We start from the raw sequence: 22,982 nt of genomic DNA, 5'->3' as shown, positions 1-22,982 counted from the left end.
TGAGCTGTGAATGTTTGCTTCCTGTTGCCTGTGAGCTTTGTTTTTCTTCATGTTAATTGTTGTACTTGTATTCAGTGCAATGAGTGCATCAGTGTTTTGTTTTGTGACTTTATTAACCATAACAAAATTAACATTCACTTTTTGACAGAAATTGCTCTTTTTGCCATTCATAATACAATGAAATACTCACTTGAATAAGATTTAGACATTTATGTACATTGTAACAACTTTAATTTCAAGAGTTACAATTTTCCATTTAGACAATTTGAAATATTTTTTTAATAACTATTGTTCATACCACAAAATTAAGAAATAAAAGAAACATATAGGAATTTGTCAAATGTTCACAATAGTTCTTTTTTAAAAGGTGTTTCATGAAATTTTGGTGTACATTTGAAAATCTTTTGAATCAATGAATTTCCTATTCTAAATTTCTACATTGCAAGAAGAGTGATACATCATTCAATTTTGTCATTTTCATTATCACATGAAACAGAGACTTCTGTCATATTTTCATTTTCACTTCTAACAGAAGTATAGCTTAAAAATTACTTTATTTTCTAAAACTTCTCAGAAGACATGAGACCTAAAAATGGAAGTTATGCCTTTTTAGGGCATTATAGAAATTATGGCATGGTTGACAGAAATCTCTGGTTCTGATAACATATATTTATCATCCAACTTCCTGGAGCTGTTCACACTGCTTTTCTCTACAAAAATCTGAAGTAAACTGCATGTAATCCTATAATTGATGTGTATTTTATATATGTACAATGACAGTGTGTGACCACTGAAAATATATCTAGGTTTCTATTCATTTAAAAAAGAAAAATATATATAGCAATATTTTTTCCTATTTTTGTTGTTGCTGAAAGTGTAAAGTGTTTGCATTATATATATGTTTTGACTGATATACAGAAATAATCAATGTTGAAAAACTTCCTTACAAAATTTGCATCTACATGATCAATAGTTCAATTTAAAAAAAAATGATGGAAATGTGTCAATTCTTGCTTGTTACTGTTGGTGGCCATACATGTATTAATTGTGAAAAATCAGTTTTAAAGGGTTTAATGTAACACAATATTAAAAATGTTTGACATCTTTGATTGTATGATCAAAACAGATGATCAAATTTGATAAAAAATAAAAGTTATTGCAAGGGGAGGTAATACAATTTTGTATAATTATCTCCCTTTTCACAGCATAACAGTTCTATAATGCATGTACCACAGAATTGCTAATCAATATATTATGATGATTTTCTCCATTATAAGCAATTATTTTATCAATTTTATTGTAATCCTAGAGCATGTTCTCCTTCCAATATGTTTTGTGTGACATATATGCTACTACCAACCTAACTCCATACCTACTCTCCCCACCAACATTTGGTAGGGCACCTGACAATCTCAGTCAATGATAATCGTATTCAAACACACCTACCATGAGTGGTGTTTTAACTTACAACCCCAGTTTTCACAGCTTAATGATGGCTGTAGATATACTGCTCAGACCATTCAGCAATTGAGGATCCAGCTAAAAACATAATAACTACCCATCCTCAAAACTGTAATCATGGTGATGGCATCTCAAAGGGATAATAGCACAGAATAAGTTGTCCACACTGGAGCAATACATAAGGCCTTTTTTGCCCTGAAAATTCTTGTAAAACTGTAATACCTGTAAAGTAAACCTATTTGTAAACTTTAGAAGACAGAACATTAACTTGGGATTGATAACAAAATCTGACTGTGACAAAATTTTGTTGTTGAGGTGCACGTATATCTTGACTTAAGGATGTACTTAGGTGAGATTAGGTAAAAATTAAGAAATTAAGAAATTAAAATTGATACTATAAGCTGGTAGAGCATCAATTAAGGATAACGATAAGCTAAAAATATTGATAGGTCATGGACCTCCTTTTCGAGATATTTGAGATTTAAAATATGGCGGGAAAAGGCTGAATCGGAATTTTACCTTATATTTGCATTGGTATTATTTGGGTCTCAAAATAAAAGAAAGAAAATCAAGAATCTTCTAAAATTTGGATAAATTACCTATCATGAGCTATTAAGTCTTATATGAAAAAATAAATGGGTGTTATGGGGCAAAATATTTTACATTGTATTGTATGGAAAAACACCAAGGAGTCCGAAAATTTGACACAAATTCCAAAACCTCACCTAAGTACATCCTTAAAAGGACGTTGGCAACTTTTTATAGTGAAAACAGTATGAATTCATAACATTTTGCCTATGATTATAAATGAGATTTCTCAAATTTGTTTTGTACCTGTGAATAGATAAACACTAAGTACACTTTTTTTTTTGCAAGTGGTGTGTTGTAAATAATAAGATTTTTCACAATTTTTAACATTATAAAACTTATTGTCAATGAGCTTATTCAAAACTACAAATTTGAAACAGTTTGAAAACATGTTATGGTAGGTTCTTTTTGACATTTAGTTATGCTTCATCGATCATGTCTAAAGGTCTTTGATCATAAGGCTTTCCTGAAGCCTTCAAATAATCTTTGTGCAGTACCAAGCTAATGATAAGTCGGATGCATCCATAGAGACAAAAGGTTGCCATGATGGTAGAGACAGATATTATCAGAAGTATTACAGTCTGTGGCTAGATGAGCTAACATGTTGTAGATTATTTTCATGAAGGCTATCAAAGCTAGCCAAAAATGTTTATCAACTCTGGATTCATTTATTATTGAGAACACTAAGGTGGTACCTAACACTACAGGGAGATAATTCTGTAAAGTCAGCTTAACATTTTAATTACGTTGTGTTGTAAAAGGAATATTAAGCTTCTCAATGATCAAAATTGGTGTTTGTCAAATTGCTATATAACCAGTGTAATTTTTCTGACAAAACGGTTGGTTCAATTTTTTTTAAATTTTTATATTTTTGTTAAAGTGTCATGAAAATTAAACGAGCCAAATTAATTTTAGTGAAAGTGTTGGGTTCCACCTTAATTTCTGTTTTATTTGATTCCTTCATATTATCCTAGTCAGCATTTAAGCCTATTTGTGCTTTGTTAAACTTTTAAATTTTTGGTTCACATATTTCAAATACTCAATGAAAATTAATAATAATGAATCCACAGTATATGTAATATCCAACCTGATGTCGGAATATTACTGGCAAAGTATGATATTTCTCATCATATCACAACAGTGCCATGATCAACCGAATTTTAAACAGAGGACAAAATGTTGCACGTCCGGAGAAAATAAATTCTCCTGCTTATACATGTAGTTGTATAAAAAATATTTTATTTCTACAGCTTCCTCTACATCATCAACGAAAAAGAGAACTTACGAGTACACCAATAGCGGTAAATTTTGAAGCTATTTCCCTTAAAATTGGCATGATTTGGTTTTGGAGCTAGTGATAACTGAAAGATTTGAAATTGTTTTACGCTCTCATAAATTGCACAAAAATTGTAGATATCATTCATTCATGAAATGGTTGTGTTCAATTTTTTTCCAATGAAGTATTTGTTTTGATGATAAGTTTGTTAAAAACCCAGTTACAGTTGAACAGAACTTTTTTTTAATGGGGATGTTTTTAAACGACTTTCCCACATTTGAATTTTTTTTTTTGAAATTTTATTATTTTTTCTGATTAGTAGGCAGAACTATGATATTTGGGCAAAGTTGAATTTTAAAAAGAAAAATAGAAAAGTCAAGTGTCAGAATCCATACTTTCTTTCAATACATCACATTTCAAGAAATAAGTTTGAGGTTTACAATTTTCATTGCAATTTTCTCAATATGTAAAACTGATTTGGCATGTCTTGAAAGTTTCTAGCATTGAGGTAAATCATACATTCTATATCAGATGTTTGACGATGATAAATATATCTGGTCTTGAAGTAAGTCCTCCTTAGAGAAAGGTGTCTGGGTTTTGACAATTAAATATGACCGTAGAAATGTGGAGTTGGTTTGTTAGAATTGACGATGTTGCATATTTGTGCATTTTGTTCGTTGTTTTTTGTTTATAGTTGTGCTTTGTTTGTTTGCATGAGACTAGAAATCTTATTACTGCGCCTGCAGAATAAATATTTTGTTTGATGACTTTGTATGTCAAATTTAAGTTTGCAAAGAAGATATGATATTTTGAATGTTTGCAAATGAAATCTAGCATGAAAATAAACATAAACATTTATAATGGTATAAAAAGCAAAACTTGCTTAATTTTTTTAATGAATTTAAATCTTATATGTTTTCTTTTAAATGCATTTTGTGCATTTTACATTTTATGAATCAATATTGCATGTATTTGGTTATACATATATGTAGGCCTGCATGATGGTCAGATAGCATAGTGGTATAGTTCAATTCTTGTGTACTGAAATTCAATCTTACATATAATATTATTATCACAGTTATATTTCAAATTTTATTGCAAAAACAAAATCAAAGAATTTCAATAGACCTCTGACAAAACAACTTGTATGAAACTGACCACCTAAAAAAACTTCATCTTTCTACAAGGATTAGCATAAAAAGGGGATATTTTGAGGAAATAAAAAAAAATGTTGCCCTTTTCTCTAAAGAATCATAATTTAGGTAATCATTTTTGTGTGCAAAATTTCTTCCGTGCTTTGTTCAGTAGGGTCGATTCCAATTCCAAATTTCTTCATTAGCGACAAAAATTATTGTTGAATGAATATGATATATATGAAACGGTGACCAAATTTTCAATACAAATATTATGTTGAGAAAAGTTAGTGTGAACATACAGGTATTTCAGTCGGAGCAGAAGAGATAATCCATGTTAAAACAAATCTAAAAGGCACTTTCTAACATCTGATTGAACTTTGCCCTTTTCTATTTTAATGTAGCTAGTCGTTGTTTTGCATGCAAGCTTTTCCGCTTCATTAATTGTCTTCTTACTTAACTGTCTATTTTTGTAGTGTTTTTAATTTACATAAAAAAGATAGTTTCTACTTGAAAAAAATCCATAGATACTACATTACAAACAAAACATGTCTGACAAAACAGCTGGTGGTACAGGCCCGTAGCCAGGAATTTTTAAGGGAGGGGGGTTATTTGGTCTCACAAACTCGACTTTAACAGTCACAATTCGAACAGAATGTTGACTTTAACAGTGCTTATTTGTTTTCAAGGGGGGTTCGTTCGAACCCCCCCTGGCTACGGGTATGTGGTATGATGGCAAAAAAGACAACTATTTACCACTGTTCAAATGAAGTGGTTGTAGTCAATCTTTTACTAACAAAATGGTAAGAAAAGGTAAATTGTGGAAAGGGATTGCTGTAAAAGATACATGATTACAGTAGTTCAGTCTTAAAAGGATACCAGGAATATGGTTTAGAAAAAAATATTTATTGTGAATTACCGAATAACCGAATAAAATTTATAGTATAATTTTCCATAACTTGAAAATAGATGATAATGATGAGATCTGCATTAAAAAAAGATGGCATTAATAAAACATGTAAAATGGAAATGGAAAGGGAAACATGTTTTTAATATATTTACACTGTTTTTTTGTACACATAGTTAAATGCTTTAAGAATGTTTGTACAGCCTACCTACCTGTTTTTCAAAACACATCCTGAATTTTGTGAGAAAAAAATGAAAAAAAAACATAACTGAATTTTTTCAAGCACATTTTTGAGGTTTACAGAGTTTGATTGTGTGAACTTGGTTAGATTGAATATCTTAGTCTTATGCAAGAGAACAAGAGCTTTAAAATGTTTAGATTAAATTAGCTACAGTTGTCAGCATTAGTTGATATTATTTTTATGTATATATAACTGTGAATACATGTTATGTTGATCAAATGACTTTAACAATTGTAAGGCTAACCATGAAATGTAAGAAAAAATATAAGAACTCTAAATTACAGATCTTAAGGCATCTTATTTGAAGCCTTCCCAATTATATGTTTTATTCACTATGTGAAAAGTCTATATTTTGTTGGAAAACATTTTAGTATTTTATATGAAATAAAAATTTCATAATAATAAGTTTCGTTAACGATTTTACTAGGACTCAATGACTGACCACATTTTAGTATAATTTATATTTTAATTTATACAAGTATTCACTGTTTAAATAAATTGTCTCCCTTGACAGTTATTATAGGATTATCTCCCTTTACAGTTATCATAGGATTATCTCCCTTTACATTTATCATATATTTATTATTCCTTCCTATTCAGTATAGTTAGCTTGCATAGGATAAGATTTTCAGTTAAACCATATGTTATTTAATAGGTCCAGCAATATCATGGTCTAAAATATTTCTTTGTTGACATTGGTTGACATGGTTACAGTTTCAGCATTTGGTTTGAATTATATTATGAACTTAGCCCTACACGACTAGCCTTTTCAATGATGTATATTAAAATGAAATTAGGAAGTCAATTATTTTCATAAAAAAACATATGACAAGGAGATTTGAAAACTCGTAAAAACAGAAGAAAAACTCCTGTCGGAAATAAATACTGTACTCCATAATTTTAAATTCTTGACAAAATGTCATTTTATTATTAATTATTTTTTGACAATAAAGCTTAACATTTAGTACATTTCAATTGGTTGGTCCTTAATATGTGTTTTAATTTATGTTTCCCAAAAACTTTTTTACCACATGTATTATTCAGAAAAAGATAATGATATATATATATATATATATATATTGGAAAGAAATAAGACGTCATATTTCATAAAAACAAAATATATAACTTGCTTGCTTATTCAAAATTATTATACAAGGATATATATAAATGCACATATATTCAGATAATAACCATTTGATAAGTATTTATATATAAATTTGAATCGTGAAGTTTTTGATAAACTTTCAAAATAATTGTTACCATAATAATAGAAAAGATACAATTTTATTTGTACAGTGCCAAAATAATACATGACTAAAGTTATCTTAGATTTTTTAGACTATTTTATGTATGCAAGAAACAAACTATGCTAATGCTTTAATAATTATTTAAAAATGGAAAAAGATTATTTAAAGAGAAGTACCATTACACACATATATTCACCAGTAAAAATGATTTCAGAACAAAATTTTTTCCCCCAAACATAAATTTTAATTTTTTTATGAGTTCACTATATATAATATTTGGTGACGGCCTCATGTGCAAGTATGCACTAAGAATACTTAGTAAATATGATATTGCTGGATAATTTTTGAGCATGGCTTTATACTAATTTGGTGTAACGTTTCTGTCCTTTAATTAACACAGGCCAAACCAGGTCATCGGCCCAGCACTCTCAATTTAACGGCAACAACAACTGCTTTGCAGGTGAGTAGTATTTCTGCATATATACATATATATTAGAACAAACTATTTTTTTTATTGCCTTGTAAAAAATGTTAACATTCTATATTTACATACTAAATAGTGTGTTAAAATTACATTGTAAGGCAATTATACATATATTAGTATATATATATACATGTATTACACTATATTATTTGCTTTTAGTTTCTATTTATGTGTTGAAAGTTTGAAGTGTTTTTCATGCCCCACCTAGGGGCATTGCATTATGTTTTTTTGGTGTGCGAGAGTCTGTTCCATTCGTTTGTTCATTCTTCCATTTGTCCCTCTTCGGGTTAAAATTTTGGGTCACAGTAATTTTGGATGAAGTTGAAGTCCAATCAACTTGAAACTTAATACACATGTTACCTATGATATGATACTATAATTGTAATGCTAAATTAGAGAGCTGACCCCAATTTCAATGTTCAGTAAACATATAGATAATGATAGTGCGAGTATGGCATCAATGAACTATGGACACAATTTTTAACAGACTAGTTTCTTTTTAAGAAGGTGAAGGACTATTGATTTACTTGAAGCTTGTCTCAAGTATATATGAATAGAGCCCAAGTCTTGTTTTTTTTAGCTCACATTGCCCTAAGCAATCATCATTACTTTGGGTCTGATGTATTTTTAATTTCTCACATGAGCTGCGTCGGATAGAAATCCACTTTATGCAAATGATTATAATATCTGTTAACGTATTTCGGGTTGAAAAAATTTAAATACCAAGTCAATTGTTTGAAAATTGAGAAGTTTTGAGAATCCCATTAATCAGACCAAAATTCATCAGTGATTTCGTATTTGCATGTTCCACAATCCGCTAAAGTCTTATAAATGAATAAGCTCACTTGTATAAGGTGGATTTATATTTAACGCAGCTGGTATGATCAATGAAGGTATATTTGCGAAATGAATAAATTATACAATGTAGTAGGATAAAAGTATGGATATATATATAAACATGTAAGCTTTGTCTATATTTTGATTATGATATGAACTTAAGATATATGCTTGATAAAGATTTTTACCCAGAATTCCTAATTCACAGAACATGCAATTGTGCTGTGTGAGCAGGCATGGTATTTTAATGATATATGATTCTTGTTTTTTTTGGCAAAATTATGGTTGTGAAACCCTCTGCAAAGGTTTTGTTTTGTTTTTAAATTGGATGGATTGCATTTTTGCAGTGATCCTTTTTAGTTTCTGAATAAACCAAATGGGTAATCGTATGTTCATTTCTTTAACTGCATCGCCACAGATGATCAAAAATACGATGAGTTTGTATAAGTGTTTCTAAAATTGATAATGCATATCTGTAAAGTTTGTGTTTCTCTTACCATATAAATGATATAGCTACAACAGAGAAAATAATGATAAGAAATTTCTGTCTCAAACCATGGTTTGGAAACAGATTAAAAAGTAAATTATTTTTAGACATACCAGAAGTACCACTTGATGAATATGTTAGCAGCAAAATTGTTGTTCAGGCATATATAGAAAGAACAGCATAATTTGATAATAGTACATGATTTGGAATTGTAGGAAACTCCCGGAGATTTAATGGATGCTTTGGAAAATACACATACACTGATGATGGAAATTGTACATTGGAAATTTTTTGTTGGTTGGCATTTTTTTTCTAATCTTGAAGTTATGGACAGTTAATAGAGAACTTATTAGGTTCACTGAAGTCTGATTTCTGTCACTACTTTGTCTACAAATTATATATGTATTTATATTCTAACTGAAGTGTGTGACTGACTTAATTGTTAAACACAAGGAATTCTGAAATTGCAGGATTTGTAGGTTAATGCGATTTGAAAATATTTTTTTTTTTAACATTTTCATTGAAATAATATTGATTTGTTTGTTTTTTTTTCTAATTTATAGAAAGCATTGAAGGAGAAAGAAGAGCATATAGAACAGCTGCTGAAGGAGAGAGATTTAGAGAGGTCAGAGGTCGCTAGGGCTGCTGCACAATGTGATGAGGTAGTTGATTTGAATTGTAAATGAAATAAGTTCAATGACACAAAAAACCAAAGGACACCAAGAGGTCTTTGTCACATATTTGCCCCCAACAACAATATGTTTTCCAAATAACAAAAAAATACAAGATATGCCATTAAACAATATGGTTCGATATTCATTAAGATCATTTAAGAACTGAATAAAATCATTGATCTGACATTTTTGGGTTTGATTATATGTGTAAGGCAATTTTTTCCCCCCCCCCCTCAAAATCATAAGACCAGGAAGAAAAATTATTTCATTATATAACATTTACAGTCATTGTTATATTTATGTCATATTGTAGGCCGAAGGTCAGATGTCAATGATGAGAGGTGAACAAGAGAGATACAAACAAGATGTTGATGATACAGTTCTTAAACTTAGGTCCCTTGTAGCTGACATGCAGCAAGAAAAAGTAGAACTTGTTAACCAATTAGATACTGAAAAAAGGTAGATAAGAAAAAAAGTCCATTCAATAAAATATTCTGTCAAGAAGTTATTTCCAGCCATAGAGGATTTACTTTTTCTGTGAATACTGGTGGCTGATGATTTTGTTTTTTCAATTAATTTTTACTTGTATGCATCTCATTTAAAAATCAAGATTATGATTTTGTCATAGAAAGTAAAAGGAGTAAAGAGATTTCCTGCAAAGATGTTAATATTGTTAGTTACAGTTATGTTTTTTTTAACAAATTTTCGAGTCCCTTTCTTGCTGATTATCTATCTTCTTTTTATTCATACATAATTTGTTACAATCTGTACCTCTTTATTGCATAAACTCAAATTATACTTTAATAGGGTTTTCTCAACATACATCTCATCTAGTAGTTACCCAGACTTTACATTAGTTCTATTTTATTTCAGAAAAGTGGAAGATTTACAGTTCCAGATAGAAGAGGAAGCCATGACAAAGGATGATATGGAGGTTGGTATTGACAGGATTTAAATTGGGTGTAGATTGTTCAAGAACAGGGAGGTTATAAATAAAAGTATTCTTCGACGATATACACCTTATTGCTATTTGTCCGCCATTACTGGACATCACAAAGGTTCCCATAAAATTTTGACATTATAATTAAAATATCTTGACACCACAATGGAAAAATGATTGTTGTATGATGTCAATAGTTTGTGCGGGGCAGATTCTAGGGTTAAGTGGGACATATTTGCAAATAGTGACAAGGTGTATTATACTTTACAGAATCCGTGTGATGAAAATCTGAAAATCTATTTCTGGAATTGTATGTGTTCCATTTTCATAATTCAAATAATATTATGGAAATTTGAAAAATAGATTATCAGACTATCAGAATTTCATTACATGGATATTTTAAAAAAATCAGCTGCTCGACACAATATGAAGCCTATCTAAACTTAATACACTCTCTCATGAAAGTAGTTTCATGCTTTGATTCACAGCAGATATTTTACAGTATTAATATGTAAATGCTCTGATATGGGTGTGTGTTATGCCCCTGCTGTCACCAGAGACAGCATTAAGTGTTAGTACATTGGCTCAAAATTAATTTCTATTCTCTTTACCCTTTCACCAATAGCTTCCCAGACAAGCTACTCTGAGACGATGGCTTCCCTGGCTACTATTACTCAACAATGTCCATGCCAAGTGTTTTGTACATGAAACAACATTTTATGTCAAAAAAGTATACTAGTTTGGCTTCAATTCTTCCATATTCTTTCAAAAAAACTGTTCCCTCATTTCAAATTCTCATAAATTCCGTAAATTTCCTCTAATTTTGACACGGTTTTAAACAAACGAAAGCGCCATGTTTACACTTTTATCTGGGTATTCAACAAAGAAAGATAACTCATGTTTGCACTGTTTTTAGCGGGAAATATAAAAGAGGTATTCCAATCCCGGTAAAACGGGACTCATCGTCAGCTGTCTGAAGCGTGAATCCTGGTAAACCGGGACTCATCCGCGAAAGGGTCAACTTAAGTTTTACTCAACTAAATGTAAGGAAAGTTATACACAAACCTTATTACCATAAAATACAAATCACTTTCGAATTTGGATGGCATCACTTTTACCATTTTTTAGATATGCTCCTTTATAAAGTTATATGAAAACAGGAGTATCATCTGTCTCCATGATCTGTGTCCCATGGATACATCATCCATTTATTAACTTTAGTTATACAATAAATGGGTATTGCACGTGAGAATCTATTTTTAATGGCATTTTAACTTAAAAATTTTTATACAATTATATTATATATGTAAACCACCTTTATACAATTATATTATATATGTAAACCACCTATCTGCATTGTATTAAGTAAGTTATAATGTGTATTTTCTTTTCAGTCAAGAACAGAAGAAGAAGAAATGAAATTCAGAGAAATAGAAAGATTACAACAGAGAGAAAAAGAGAGAGCTGATAAACTAGAGCAAGAATTATATGCCATGAAGGTATTTGATCAAAGATTACAATTGCAATGTGTTAAAAATAGAAAATGTTAATGTATTATTGTCTGTGAGCTACCAACTTTTATGGATTTCCTTGCTCTCTCTAACCACAAAATTTAGTACTAAACAAAATAAATTTTCCCCATACAGTACAAATGAGTTTTATTTATTTAAAAAAATTGAAAACCTCACAAAACTTTCAAAAAGTACAAAAAGTGATAACTACAAATTAAACAAAGTACCTTCACATGTTTGTGCTTTGAATACATTATCTTTGTTGCATTCTTTAAAAATTCCACTGTAAGGCAAAATTGCTGCTTCTTTTCACCATACCTTCCAGTGGCAATCAAATTCCAGCTATCTTTATTTATACAATAAAAGATAATTAGCAAATATATATGATTTTATTTCAGGCAATGGCTAAAGATAATACAGAGAAGCTTGAATCAACAGAAGAATTAAACATAACCTACTTAGATCAGATTGAGGAAATTACACATAAACTTTCTCAGGCAGAAACTAAAATCAAAGGTTATGAGTCAAATCGGCTTGAGGAAGGTGCTAAGGTAAAAATCATCATTATTGTTAGGAAATTTTAACATGAATATATTTTAATACAGTCTTGTAGGTCTTGATATTTTACAAATAGATGATAAAAACCTTTAAAAGAATATTGAAACGATAAATATAACTAAAACAGAGACAATTTGGATTGAAATTAAAAGTAAGAATTCACTTATGGTTTTAAGACAAATGAAGCTGAATATAATTGACCTTAGTTGAGTATACTTGAAGTTGTGAAGCATCCATTCTTGTTTATACAATCGAGAACTTTAATTGAAATTATTGCATGCATTTTTCAATTGGGATTTTTTTTAGATTTGACAAAAATATGAGATTAATTATTGCAATTTCAGGGAAGTCATTATCTTCAAACAGATCTAATTATTGCCATACTTACACAGTTCCAGTATTTGCATGAATATTAAACCTTGCAAGAATTTTTTCGCATAAACAGCTATTGTTAATCAAAATCACTATGAAACTGGTACCTTCATCCTGTTCTTGTACCATTCAACATGGTCTTTTATGATTTTTTAGCCTTAATCACACATTTGTTTTAACAGACAAGCCAAGTTAGTCTAGAATTGGAAGAGAAAGAAAATAAGATATCAGAACTGGAGGAAATTCTTACAACAAAGAACAAAGAAGTCAAACAATTATCTAATAACCTACAGGAAGTGGTAAGTCAAAGCATTTGATTGGACGACGATGTGGAAAAAAATTACGAATTAATATGGATGTATTACTTTAACACAAAAATGAAGTACTGCTGAATTACTTAATTATTGTTGCTCCATAAACTTTATAAGTAATTATTAAATCAACTTGAACTTGCACTAGTTGATAGATAGCTTATACACAGATTCTTTTACTATTGCACAAATTTCTATTATCAATTACTTTATACAATTTGACCTTTTACCTTTATAAAGCTTATTTCTATTTGAATAGTATTTTAAAGTCTGCCTATTTCAATTTCAAAGAAAAATTAAGATTATTCTATGCTTCACTTCAAGAAATAATAGTTTTAGAATATATCAATCAGATTGAAATCTCTGACACTCAGCTGACATTCTACTTTCTGTTTTAAAGATCTTTGAGTTCCTCTGGTTTTGTCCTAATGATACACAACTTCAAAGATTTGAAGGCTGTATTTTCATTGGCTGTTAATTATAACCAGAACAGAAAGTAGATCAGAGTGTTGTATTTCAATCAGATTGAGAAAATATAACAACAAAATATACTTTTTATCATGTTTATAGAGAGGAATATTCTATTCCATGTTGACTAGAAGCTGTTATATCATAGTTTGAAAGCTTATTTCTCAAAGGTTTTGAACACCCTTTCTAACTACTAACATTGTGTCTTTATTCTCAGAGATTTGGACTGATTCAGCTGGAAGCTTTACTCTGTAATGACTTGTTGCATTAAAACAAACATTTTGAAGGTAAGGGGCAAAAACGCACACAATTCAGCCCCATACCTGCTATTAGCAATAAATCTACCATCCTCACAGCACACAGGGTTCAAAATTTAGGACATTTTTAAAACTTGGGGTTGGTAAATGGACTATATGTAAAAGGGAAAGCCATACCAGAAATAGAAATTGAAAAAGGACTAATTATCTCTATTGAATTTAGCAGTTGATTCAGATGCATTAGGCAAAATTAGGCAAAATATTTTTTCCTTTGAAGGACTCATGGAAGTTATATTTCTCTTTTGATTGAATTTGAATAAAGTATTATTTGCGATGAACATTTGAATAAAGTATTATTTGCGATGAACATTTGAATAAAGCATTATTTGCGATGAACATTTGAATAAAGCATTATTTGCCATGAACAGTTGAATACACATTTTCACTAACACTTGAGCGCTTATGCTTTCTTAAGATGCAAGATATTATGTATCACACTTGAAGTAACATTATACTTCCCATTGGTGGCCTTCGGCTGTTGTCTACTCTATGGTTGGGTTGTTGTCGCTTTGACACATTCCCCATTTTCTTTCTCAATTTTATTATTGTACAACAAATTATTCTTTCACAGAGTAATCATTTATTTAAACAAAAAAATTTCTTGTATGGTTTTCGATTATTTGTGCTGGGGTTAAAATAATTATGTATTCAAAGGTCATGAACTATGTCTTTTAAATTTTTACAAATTGTATTCAAATCTAAAGTCAATAGAACATCATCATGTGCAGCATAAAATATATTTGATTTATTTGTTGTCACATTCCATCAATTAAAATTGCTGGTTGGACTCTAACTGTTGAATTATAAGAGGGCCTTAGACAGTTAAATGGTCCTAAACTATGGACCTACACTTTATAACCCATGCTTTTGACACAAAGGCTGATGTTTTCTAAACTAACACACATTATACATTAATGAGCAGTATAGTCACATGCAGTGGAAAACAAATTGATTATTATCACAATTTAATCACTACAATTATAACTAAGAAAATATACATCAGGTATTGTCTAAGGAGTGATTTTTATGAAATTTAAACTCCAAAAAATTTATAATCTACATAGAATTTTAACTTTCTCATAAAGGAATCTACAAAAATTAATCCCCATGAAGTCTTATTCAGAGACAAAAAATTGAAATATTAACCCCACAAAAGTTAAAGTTTCTTCAGTATTAAAGCCATACAAAGCTGAGTTTTATCTATTTTGATTGCCATGCTTGAATGTGCTTTAAGAAAGTTGAAAAATTTTATACAGGAAAATATCTAAATAACTACAAGTTCTGTAAATTCATTTATTTTCTTGGGTGCCAATTTTCGTGGTATGAGGAAAACTTGCATATGTGTGAATATTTAATTTTGTGGTTTTGACAAAGTCTACATACATTTTTTAAGAAAATTTGTAATTCGTTGAATATTAAAATTAGTGGTCCCCCCTCCCCGTACCCACAAAAGCCACGAAAATTTGTATTCAACAAAAATTAATGAATCTACAGTATATGTTTCCTGCTTTTGTAACAACTTGAATTTCGTAATTTGCTGCTGCTCGCAAAATTTGTAGAAAATATTCAGCCTCTGTTTCAGAAACTTTTCTATAAATAGAATAGAGCATTACTAATTTTATTCAACTTCAATACTTATTTATGCATGTTCTTTAGATTTTTTTGGGTTCCTTTAGATTTTGCTGATAGAAGGTACAAGGGAAATACATAGGCTTCCAGCTGGATATCTCTAAATATTAATATTCTTTTCTCTAAAAAATGCATGATTATTATTTGTATGTAGCCTTATACTTTGATTTATTTACTTTGCAGTATATAAACTAAATTTGCTGTGGAATTCTAAACGTTATAGCTAAGGAATATTAAGTTATTTAAAATATATCTAAATATAAATTTATAACGTGTTGTTATATATTGTTTAATGGCTTATATTGCAATATATACCAAAGAAAAAAATCTCCTCAATTTGAATGAAGACAAAGAAATTTTTAAGTTCTGTTGATATTGTATAAGATCTTTTAAAAATACTGAAAAGGAAAAAAAAAAAAAAATGATATAAAATGAAGGAAATTAAAAACCATTTTTTGGTAAAATTTTGCAATTTTTATGCTTCTGTTAAAATTCCACATGGTCAAGCTTAAAAAAGTATACTAATAAAAAGATTTCAGTTTTGGCGAACCTTCATGCAATGTATATGAGTCATTGATATGCATGTAGTATTTCTATTGTTATTTATAAATAGGAAGAAGATTTATTTGCGTCGAGGGAGAAGAACAACCACATGAAGAATCAAGTAGAAAGTAAGTTTGTTATGTATTATCAAAATCAGCCCTGAATAAGTTGGGGCAGTGTATACCCTTAATTTTCAAATAGCACCATGGAAATTAACATAGCACTGGTTTTGAACAAAATATAGTAGCATGGCCACTATTCATTCTATAATTTTAAAAAAAATCAAAGATAGCACCAGGGTAACACTGTGCTTTAATGCCCTGGGGAGAACATTGAGTGGGAGTGTAAAATATCTTTTCATCGACAAGGCTTTTAAAATACATATGTATAAAATGTCACTTTCAGTCTACACTCAAAAAGTAACTTTTAATTTCAATCAATTAAAATGACTACTGGCAAACACTATTTGAATTTAAATTGCCCTCTATCTTCCAAAGTTGTAAATTTAATGGAAACTAGCAAAGATTTGCCATAAAAACTGAATTTATTCAAAATATAAGATTAAAGTTATACCACAGATCTAATATTTTTGTTGGAATCTTGGTTAAAAATCATACAAGAAATTTGCAGAAGGTATAATGTTTCTGACCTGTTGTCAGGTTGTCCCTCTTTACTTTGTTACTGCCTTTATATTAGCTAGCAGAAGTTGTTAATATGATTATTTTCCTTGACTTATTTCAGAACTTACTTCTCAAATGGACAATCAAAGTAAAGCTTCTGAAACCTTCAATTTGGAACTACAGCAACTCAAATCTCAAATATCAGGTATATTAAGCACAAATACAGCATCTCAAATCTCAAATATCAGGTAAGTTAAGCACAAATACAGCAACTCAAATCTCAAATATCAGGTAAGTTAAATCTCAAATATCAGGTAAGTTAAGCACAAATACAGCAACTCAAATCTCAAATATCAGGTAAGTTAAGCACAAATACAGCATCTCAAATCTCAAATATCAGGTAAGTTAAGCACAAATACAGCAACTCAAACCTCAAATATCAGGTAAGTTAAGCACAAGTACAGCATCTCAAATCTCAAATATGGATTACAGCTTTAACATTAATGCTAGCAAGACAAATCTTTGTTTGGCTTGCTTGCTTTGTTTGTATCAATGTTTGCTCAAGCATGGCAATTAAGATAGGCGGGGTTTCAGCTTGTATACATCATACTTAAATTTTATTGGACGTTATGTTTGAGGTTAAGGACACTAAATTTTAAAACATCACATGACAAATATTCTCACATGTTTCCTTACCTGTAAATATACAATACAGTCAGGATTCTACTTCGTCAAAATTATCTCCCCATTACGGCAGTTCATTTTCACAATCGTAGAAATGGAAACCAAATTTTTTTCGAACATATGCATTTTCATCATCCAACTTAAAGATTGTCGTCAAATACTTTTATTAAAATAGCTATTCGAACACACCTACTCTGATTTTGTGATTCATTGGATAGGTATTTCACTTGATCCCTACATTTCATCTTTTAGTATTGTGATTTTTTTTATGTTTATATAAAGTCAACCTGTAGCTTTGCTATATAAAAATGATAGAATCTGAAGCGAGATGATGTATCAAATAATCTTCCTTTGTACGTTTTCAAGACAAAATATTCATCTCAAACACACCCTAACATAAAAAAAAGGTGCTCTCGATTTTCTCTTTTCGATACAATTGTTACCCATTTATTGGAATTTTTTCTTGAGTTACATAAATGAAAGGGCAGACACGGAAACAACTGAACTAATAGATTGATGTGTTATAAAAAAAAAAAAAACAATATTAAGTTTATATTTTTCTTTCATTGGCCAATTATTGTATTTTTACAGGTGAGGAAACATATGAGAATATTTGTCATGTGATGTTTTAAAATTAAGTGTCCTAAACCTCAAACGTAACGTCCAATAAAATTTAAGTATGATGTATACAAGCTGAAGCCCCGCCTATCTTAATTGCCATGCTTAGCAAACATTGATACACACAAAGCAAGCAAGCCAAACAAAAATTTGTCTTGCTAGCATTTATGTAAAAGCTGTAAGTTAACCACAATTACATATATATCATCTCAAATATCAGGCAAATAACACACTGTCACTGGTACAGATTAAAAATCTCAAATAATATAAGTAAACTTGGATTTTAATTACTGGGTAGCATCCACACAAGTTTAGCAACTAAATTCTGTAATACTAGGTATAAAGGTACACAGAGTTACAGCAATTGAAATTTAGGTACACTTAAGGACAGCAAAGCAGACTTCAATTATTGTAGATTCATTATTTTTTGTGGAGTATCAATTTTCCAAGGATCCTGTTGGGATAGAGGAGTTGATAATATGAGTGATCCAAGAAAAATAAATTTCTGAAAGCATAAAACTTAAAGGACTTAATTTGTTTGAACTAAAACTAGCTATGGTCAATATTGCCTTAAGGAGACATAAACCCTTAATTGAATGGTTAGGTTTATTTTTACATATTCTATATTTAGATCTGCAGAGGAAGCTTGACTCCAGTGAAGATAAGGCCAAGAGACTTAATGATGAAAAAATACAGCTGGTAAGTTTCAACATGGTGATGAATCTGTTTTACAATTCTTTCCTGATATGTATTGTGATTGTCTAGATTTCTGTCCAGGATAGCTGTTGATGTCTTATATTTTCTTTCTATAAAAATTACAATTTATGAAAAAAATGTCCTGGTAAGTTTTGTTTGACATTACTATTGGCTGTACCATATTCTAAAGTGTGAAGTTATTATTTGACTATTTAAAAAAAAGATCTTAACAACCGTTAATTATAAAAAGTTTAAATTCAACATATCTGTCTGAAACTAGAACCGTTATCAGTTACAATCTATTACATAAACCCTTTTTCTGTGTTTCTAATTTTCTTTGTTCAGAGTTCAATTTCGACATAAACAATGCTTCACAGATTTCGGCTCTAACATGTGGTATTAAAAATTGAATTTAGTGAGAAAATTGTTTCAATTGTAAACCTTACTTTATGTTTTCTGTCAAACAAACTAAATGTTTATCTCACAGTTTAGAAATAAATTCTTGTATAAATGCAGTTTATTAAATAATCCAAGTGGGTTGTTTTCCTCCTTCAAAGACTTGATTTAAACCTACCTAAGCTTTGATGCTACTTTCCAAATACATGTTGTGCTTTTGATATTGTTGGCTGGTTTATATGTGTACACCCTTATATTTATACACATTAAGTTATAATATTTGTTCAGTTTCAGTGTATCTGTAATTTGTTTTCACATTTATATTTTACATATTTTATCAGTTATTATTTAATTTCTTGGCAACTTTGTTTAATTTATACAAAATTGTACATTGTGCATTCCAAATATGTAACCATGACCCGAGTGTTAGCTTTCAATATTGTTGGCTGTTACATGTACATGTATTGTATATAAATTCATTTTCTGTTCAGTTTTAAGAGTTAAATTCCTAATATTAATATGTTTAAGATATTCCCTTCCGGGAAGAAACAGACAATTTCACTATAAAGAATATTCAAATTGCCCTTATCAACTTTAGTGAACATAATTTTAGGAAATTGAAAACACAATTTTTAAGTATGATTTGAAATTGCTGTAGAGCTTGGTAGATGATTCCGTTTCATAGTGTGCAAGATGTACTTTAAAGCCGTCTCCACATGCTAACTGGGCTAAAAATTATGGCAATGCCGGCATGATTATTTGAACTTTTAAAAAACTGCAGTTATTAGTAGCTAAAAAACTGCAGATGTACATAGAACTTACAAAAATTGCTTAGACTGCAAATTGAAAAAAAAAGTTAAAATTTGAAACCTCAAAGACAAAAGCATTTCTACAATATTGGCTTAACTTATATTAGTTTCAACGCAAAATTTTAATTCGATAAGGACTAGTGTAGTATGATTTACCGTAATCAAACTAAAAGATAAAAACATACCAACAAAGTTGGTCAAATATGAAATCAGATTCAATACACAGTAATATTCAGATTTTCAATTTAAGGGGAGAGTGTAGTATGATATTATTGAATATGTTTTTAGGAACAGCAAATGAGCGATATGATGAGGAATTCTGGTGATAGCTCCAAACGTCTGTCTATTTTAACTGAACAGCTACAGGACAGAAATAGGTTTGTCTTACCTCCCTTTGTCTGTATTGGTCATTTCCTGTTGAGAATGAATTCTGGGTAAAGAATTCTGGGTAAAGAATACAAAAATGCAATTTGTTGCTTAGTTTGCTTACCACTTAAAAAAAACCATCTTTGATATCATACTTTTTAAATATTAATGCACAAAGGCTGTACTGAATTTGGAGAACGAGCTGTTTTCAACTTTTATAGTGTTGTTGTTGCTGAAATAAGCCAATGTCATACTTATCTCAGTTGTTTTTAATCAACATGCTGACTTCAAGCTTAATGCATGTTGCATTTAACTTCAGATTTTCATATGCTAATAAACTAATGCTTGAGTTAGAATATATACGGTAATTTGGAACCAAATGAGGAAACTAAACAAAACATAAGAACTGTTTAATGTTAAAAGGTAAATTTTAGACATATTCAAAGATAATTGATGAAAACATCAACATTATTAATTACCCAGAATTCATCAGGTACAAACTGGATCTGTAGACTGCTTCCTGTACTTATATTATCTGTTTCTTAACTGATTCCAAAAGATAATTGAAGAAAGATAATACAGGACCATTCAACTGATTCTTTGAACTATCTGTATTGTCATAACTGAATGTTGCTTTCCCTTAAATCGGCAAGATTTAGAGTTTTGATGTGTAGATAGTTGCAAATCAATTAGATAATAGTTTTGTCAGTTTGACTTTCGCTGAGGATTTTTCAATTAGTTTTTTTGCAGCTAACACTTATATAAAATTATAATTGCACAGTCTTAATGTGAATATATATGGTTCAAAATAACTGCTGTTTATTACACTTATCTGTAATCTGTGTTTCATTAGAAGAAATTTTTTAACTTAACCTCTATGGAATTATGGGAAGATTTGTACTCAAGTTTGCTACAGTTTCGTACTAAACAGTGAAATATAGTTGCATGAGTGACGAAGTTACGTCAATACTGATTTTACAGTAACCTTTTTGAACAAATAATTCCAGATTAATCATAATAATATGATATTAAGAAATATTATGAATTTTTAAGTTGTAGGTATTTTGTAATAATATTTCTTTGCTAGGTCTTGTTGTTAGTTTTCATTTTAATTTATTATGATTTTTTTATTTTAATTACAATGCTTTAGTTCATACTCAACACAGATAAATTCAGCATGAAACTGCAGGATTTTTTTTGATTTTTTTTGGTTAGCTTTGCACTGCATTTTGTATGTTGTTATTCTACAAACAATATAGATGTCAATTAAGTCGTGAAATCATTGTTACAATCAATATTTTGAGGATTATAACTGTATCTAAAAATTGCACATTGCCACCTTTTAGATAGTTTGATAATCTCTTCTTAAGTTCTTATTGGTAATTATTTTATTTATTAATTGCTTAAAATTTGTAAATGTTAAGTCTACTTGGTTCCCTGGATTATCTATAAGGGCTATTCCATTAAAATGTACGTGTAAGGGTAAAGGAAATTTAATTACTGTAAATCAACTTATTTTCACGGATACTTTATTTCACGTTTTACCCTTTTAAGTCCACTTCGCGGCTATTTTATTTCTTGATTTTCGAATTTACTTGACATAGGAATCATCCACGTTTTACATATTTGCGACGATTTATATTTGCGTTATTTTTCTACTCGGGGAAAGTCGCAAAAATAAATCGCTCATGCAAATAAGTTGGTTTACTAGTATTGAATGTGGGTCATGTCTTTATTCAGTGTGAGTTTATTACCATTATGCAAAATTATCTAGAAAAAATTGTTGTAGAAATATTTTGAAAGTCCTTTCCTACCTACCCACCCACATACCATTTTAATGGATAACATTTTAATGGAATAGCCCTAATGGAGAAAGATAAAAACCCAAGTGTTGTTGATACTGGGTTAAAATTATTGAACACTTTTTCAAACTTTTCTATGCAGAAAAGACATAATTGGACTGGCATAGCTTGAAAATTTGTCTGTCTAATTCTTTATTTCCATTGATAAAATCAAGCACACATGTCAATCATTTGGACTTCCATGTTTTAACATTTATCAGATATTTGAAATGTTTAAAGGGCAGATTATCCATACTGACTCTTCTCAAAAACTCTGAGAGTATGAAATCAACACTGTAAAAAAAATTGAAGAATCTCTATGATAGTAGAGATAAAATATTATATAGAATAAAATTAGATATTGGTTGTTATATTTTGGTACACGTAAACTAGCAGAATGTTTACAATGATAAAGGAACATAAAAATAATTGAAAAAAAATGTTTTATTTTTCAATTCAATTCTTTGCAAATTATTCACAGAAAACTGTATTATCAAAAAATTACAGTTTTATTTACAAATACTCATAAATTTTTTAGTCCAAGAAAAAATCATTCAAAATTTAGATAAAAAAAACAGAAGTAATTCTGTATGATGAGTTCTGCAAGTTTCATTGTTATATAAAATTACTTTCTCATCTCCAGAAAAATCCAGGATCTACAAGCCGACTTGTCAAGTTCTACACAGCAAACAGCAAAACTTAGAGAAGAGAAAGATAGATTGAGGAAGGAAGGAGAGAAGGAGAGGGAAAATTTATTTGTTAAACATAATGATGTTGTAAATACTATTAAACTTACTTTACAAGATGTGGTAAGTTAAACATTGGTACTGTTGTTGGTAGGTTGTGAACACAATGGGGGAACGTCACTTATTTAATGTATTGTAACGTAAAGACGTGTTGTGACACATACTTGTATACTTTGGAATTGGTGACCTTCTGCTGTTGTCTGCTCTATGGTTGGGTTATTG

The 22,982-nt window shown here is 29.7% G+C and overlaps 1 protein-coding gene across 16 annotated transcripts in view; it reads left to right on the top strand.

The window, feature by feature from the left end:
* The window catches only part of LOC139527193 (CAP-Gly domain-containing linker protein 1-like), a 64,590-nt gene that overhangs the window by 13,495 nt on the left and 28,113 nt on the right, over positions 1 to 22,982 (top strand). For 5 of the 16 annotated variants that reach the window (XM_071322511.1, XM_071322509.1, XM_071322508.1 and 2 more), the window contains 13 exons: positions 3,300 to 3,350; positions 7,254 to 7,313; positions 9,225 to 9,323; positions 9,649 to 9,794; positions 10,209 to 10,269; positions 11,670 to 11,774; positions 12,185 to 12,337; positions 12,899 to 13,015; positions 16,055 to 16,112; positions 16,726 to 16,809; positions 18,538 to 18,605; positions 20,096 to 20,184; positions 22,658 to 22,823. In XM_071322511.1, coding sequence (XP_071178612.1) covers positions 3,300 to 3,350; positions 7,254 to 7,313; positions 9,225 to 9,323; positions 9,649 to 9,794; positions 10,209 to 10,269; positions 11,670 to 11,774; positions 12,185 to 12,337; positions 12,899 to 13,015; positions 16,055 to 16,112; positions 16,726 to 16,809; positions 18,538 to 18,605; positions 20,096 to 20,184; positions 22,658 to 22,823 — 1,257 coding nt within the window. The remainder of the gene's footprint in view (positions 1 to 3,299; positions 3,351 to 7,253; positions 7,314 to 9,224; positions 9,324 to 9,648; positions 9,795 to 10,208; positions 10,270 to 11,669; positions 11,775 to 12,184; positions 12,338 to 12,898; positions 13,016 to 16,054; positions 16,113 to 16,725; positions 16,810 to 18,537; positions 18,606 to 20,095; positions 20,185 to 22,657; positions 22,824 to 22,982) is intronic. The other 11 variants (XM_071322516.1, XM_071322513.1, XM_071322512.1 and 8 more) reach the window with 3 other exon arrangements.

The sequence above is a fragment of the Mytilus edulis genome, chromosome 6 (assembly GCF_963676685.1).
Source record: "Mytilus edulis chromosome 6, xbMytEdul2.2, whole genome shotgun sequence".
In the NCBI taxonomy this organism is placed as follows: Eukaryota; Metazoa; Mollusca; class Bivalvia; order Mytilida; family Mytilidae; genus Mytilus; species Mytilus edulis.
Note: the sequence above shows the minus strand (reverse complement) of the source record. Positions and strands in the feature narration are given on the sequence as shown.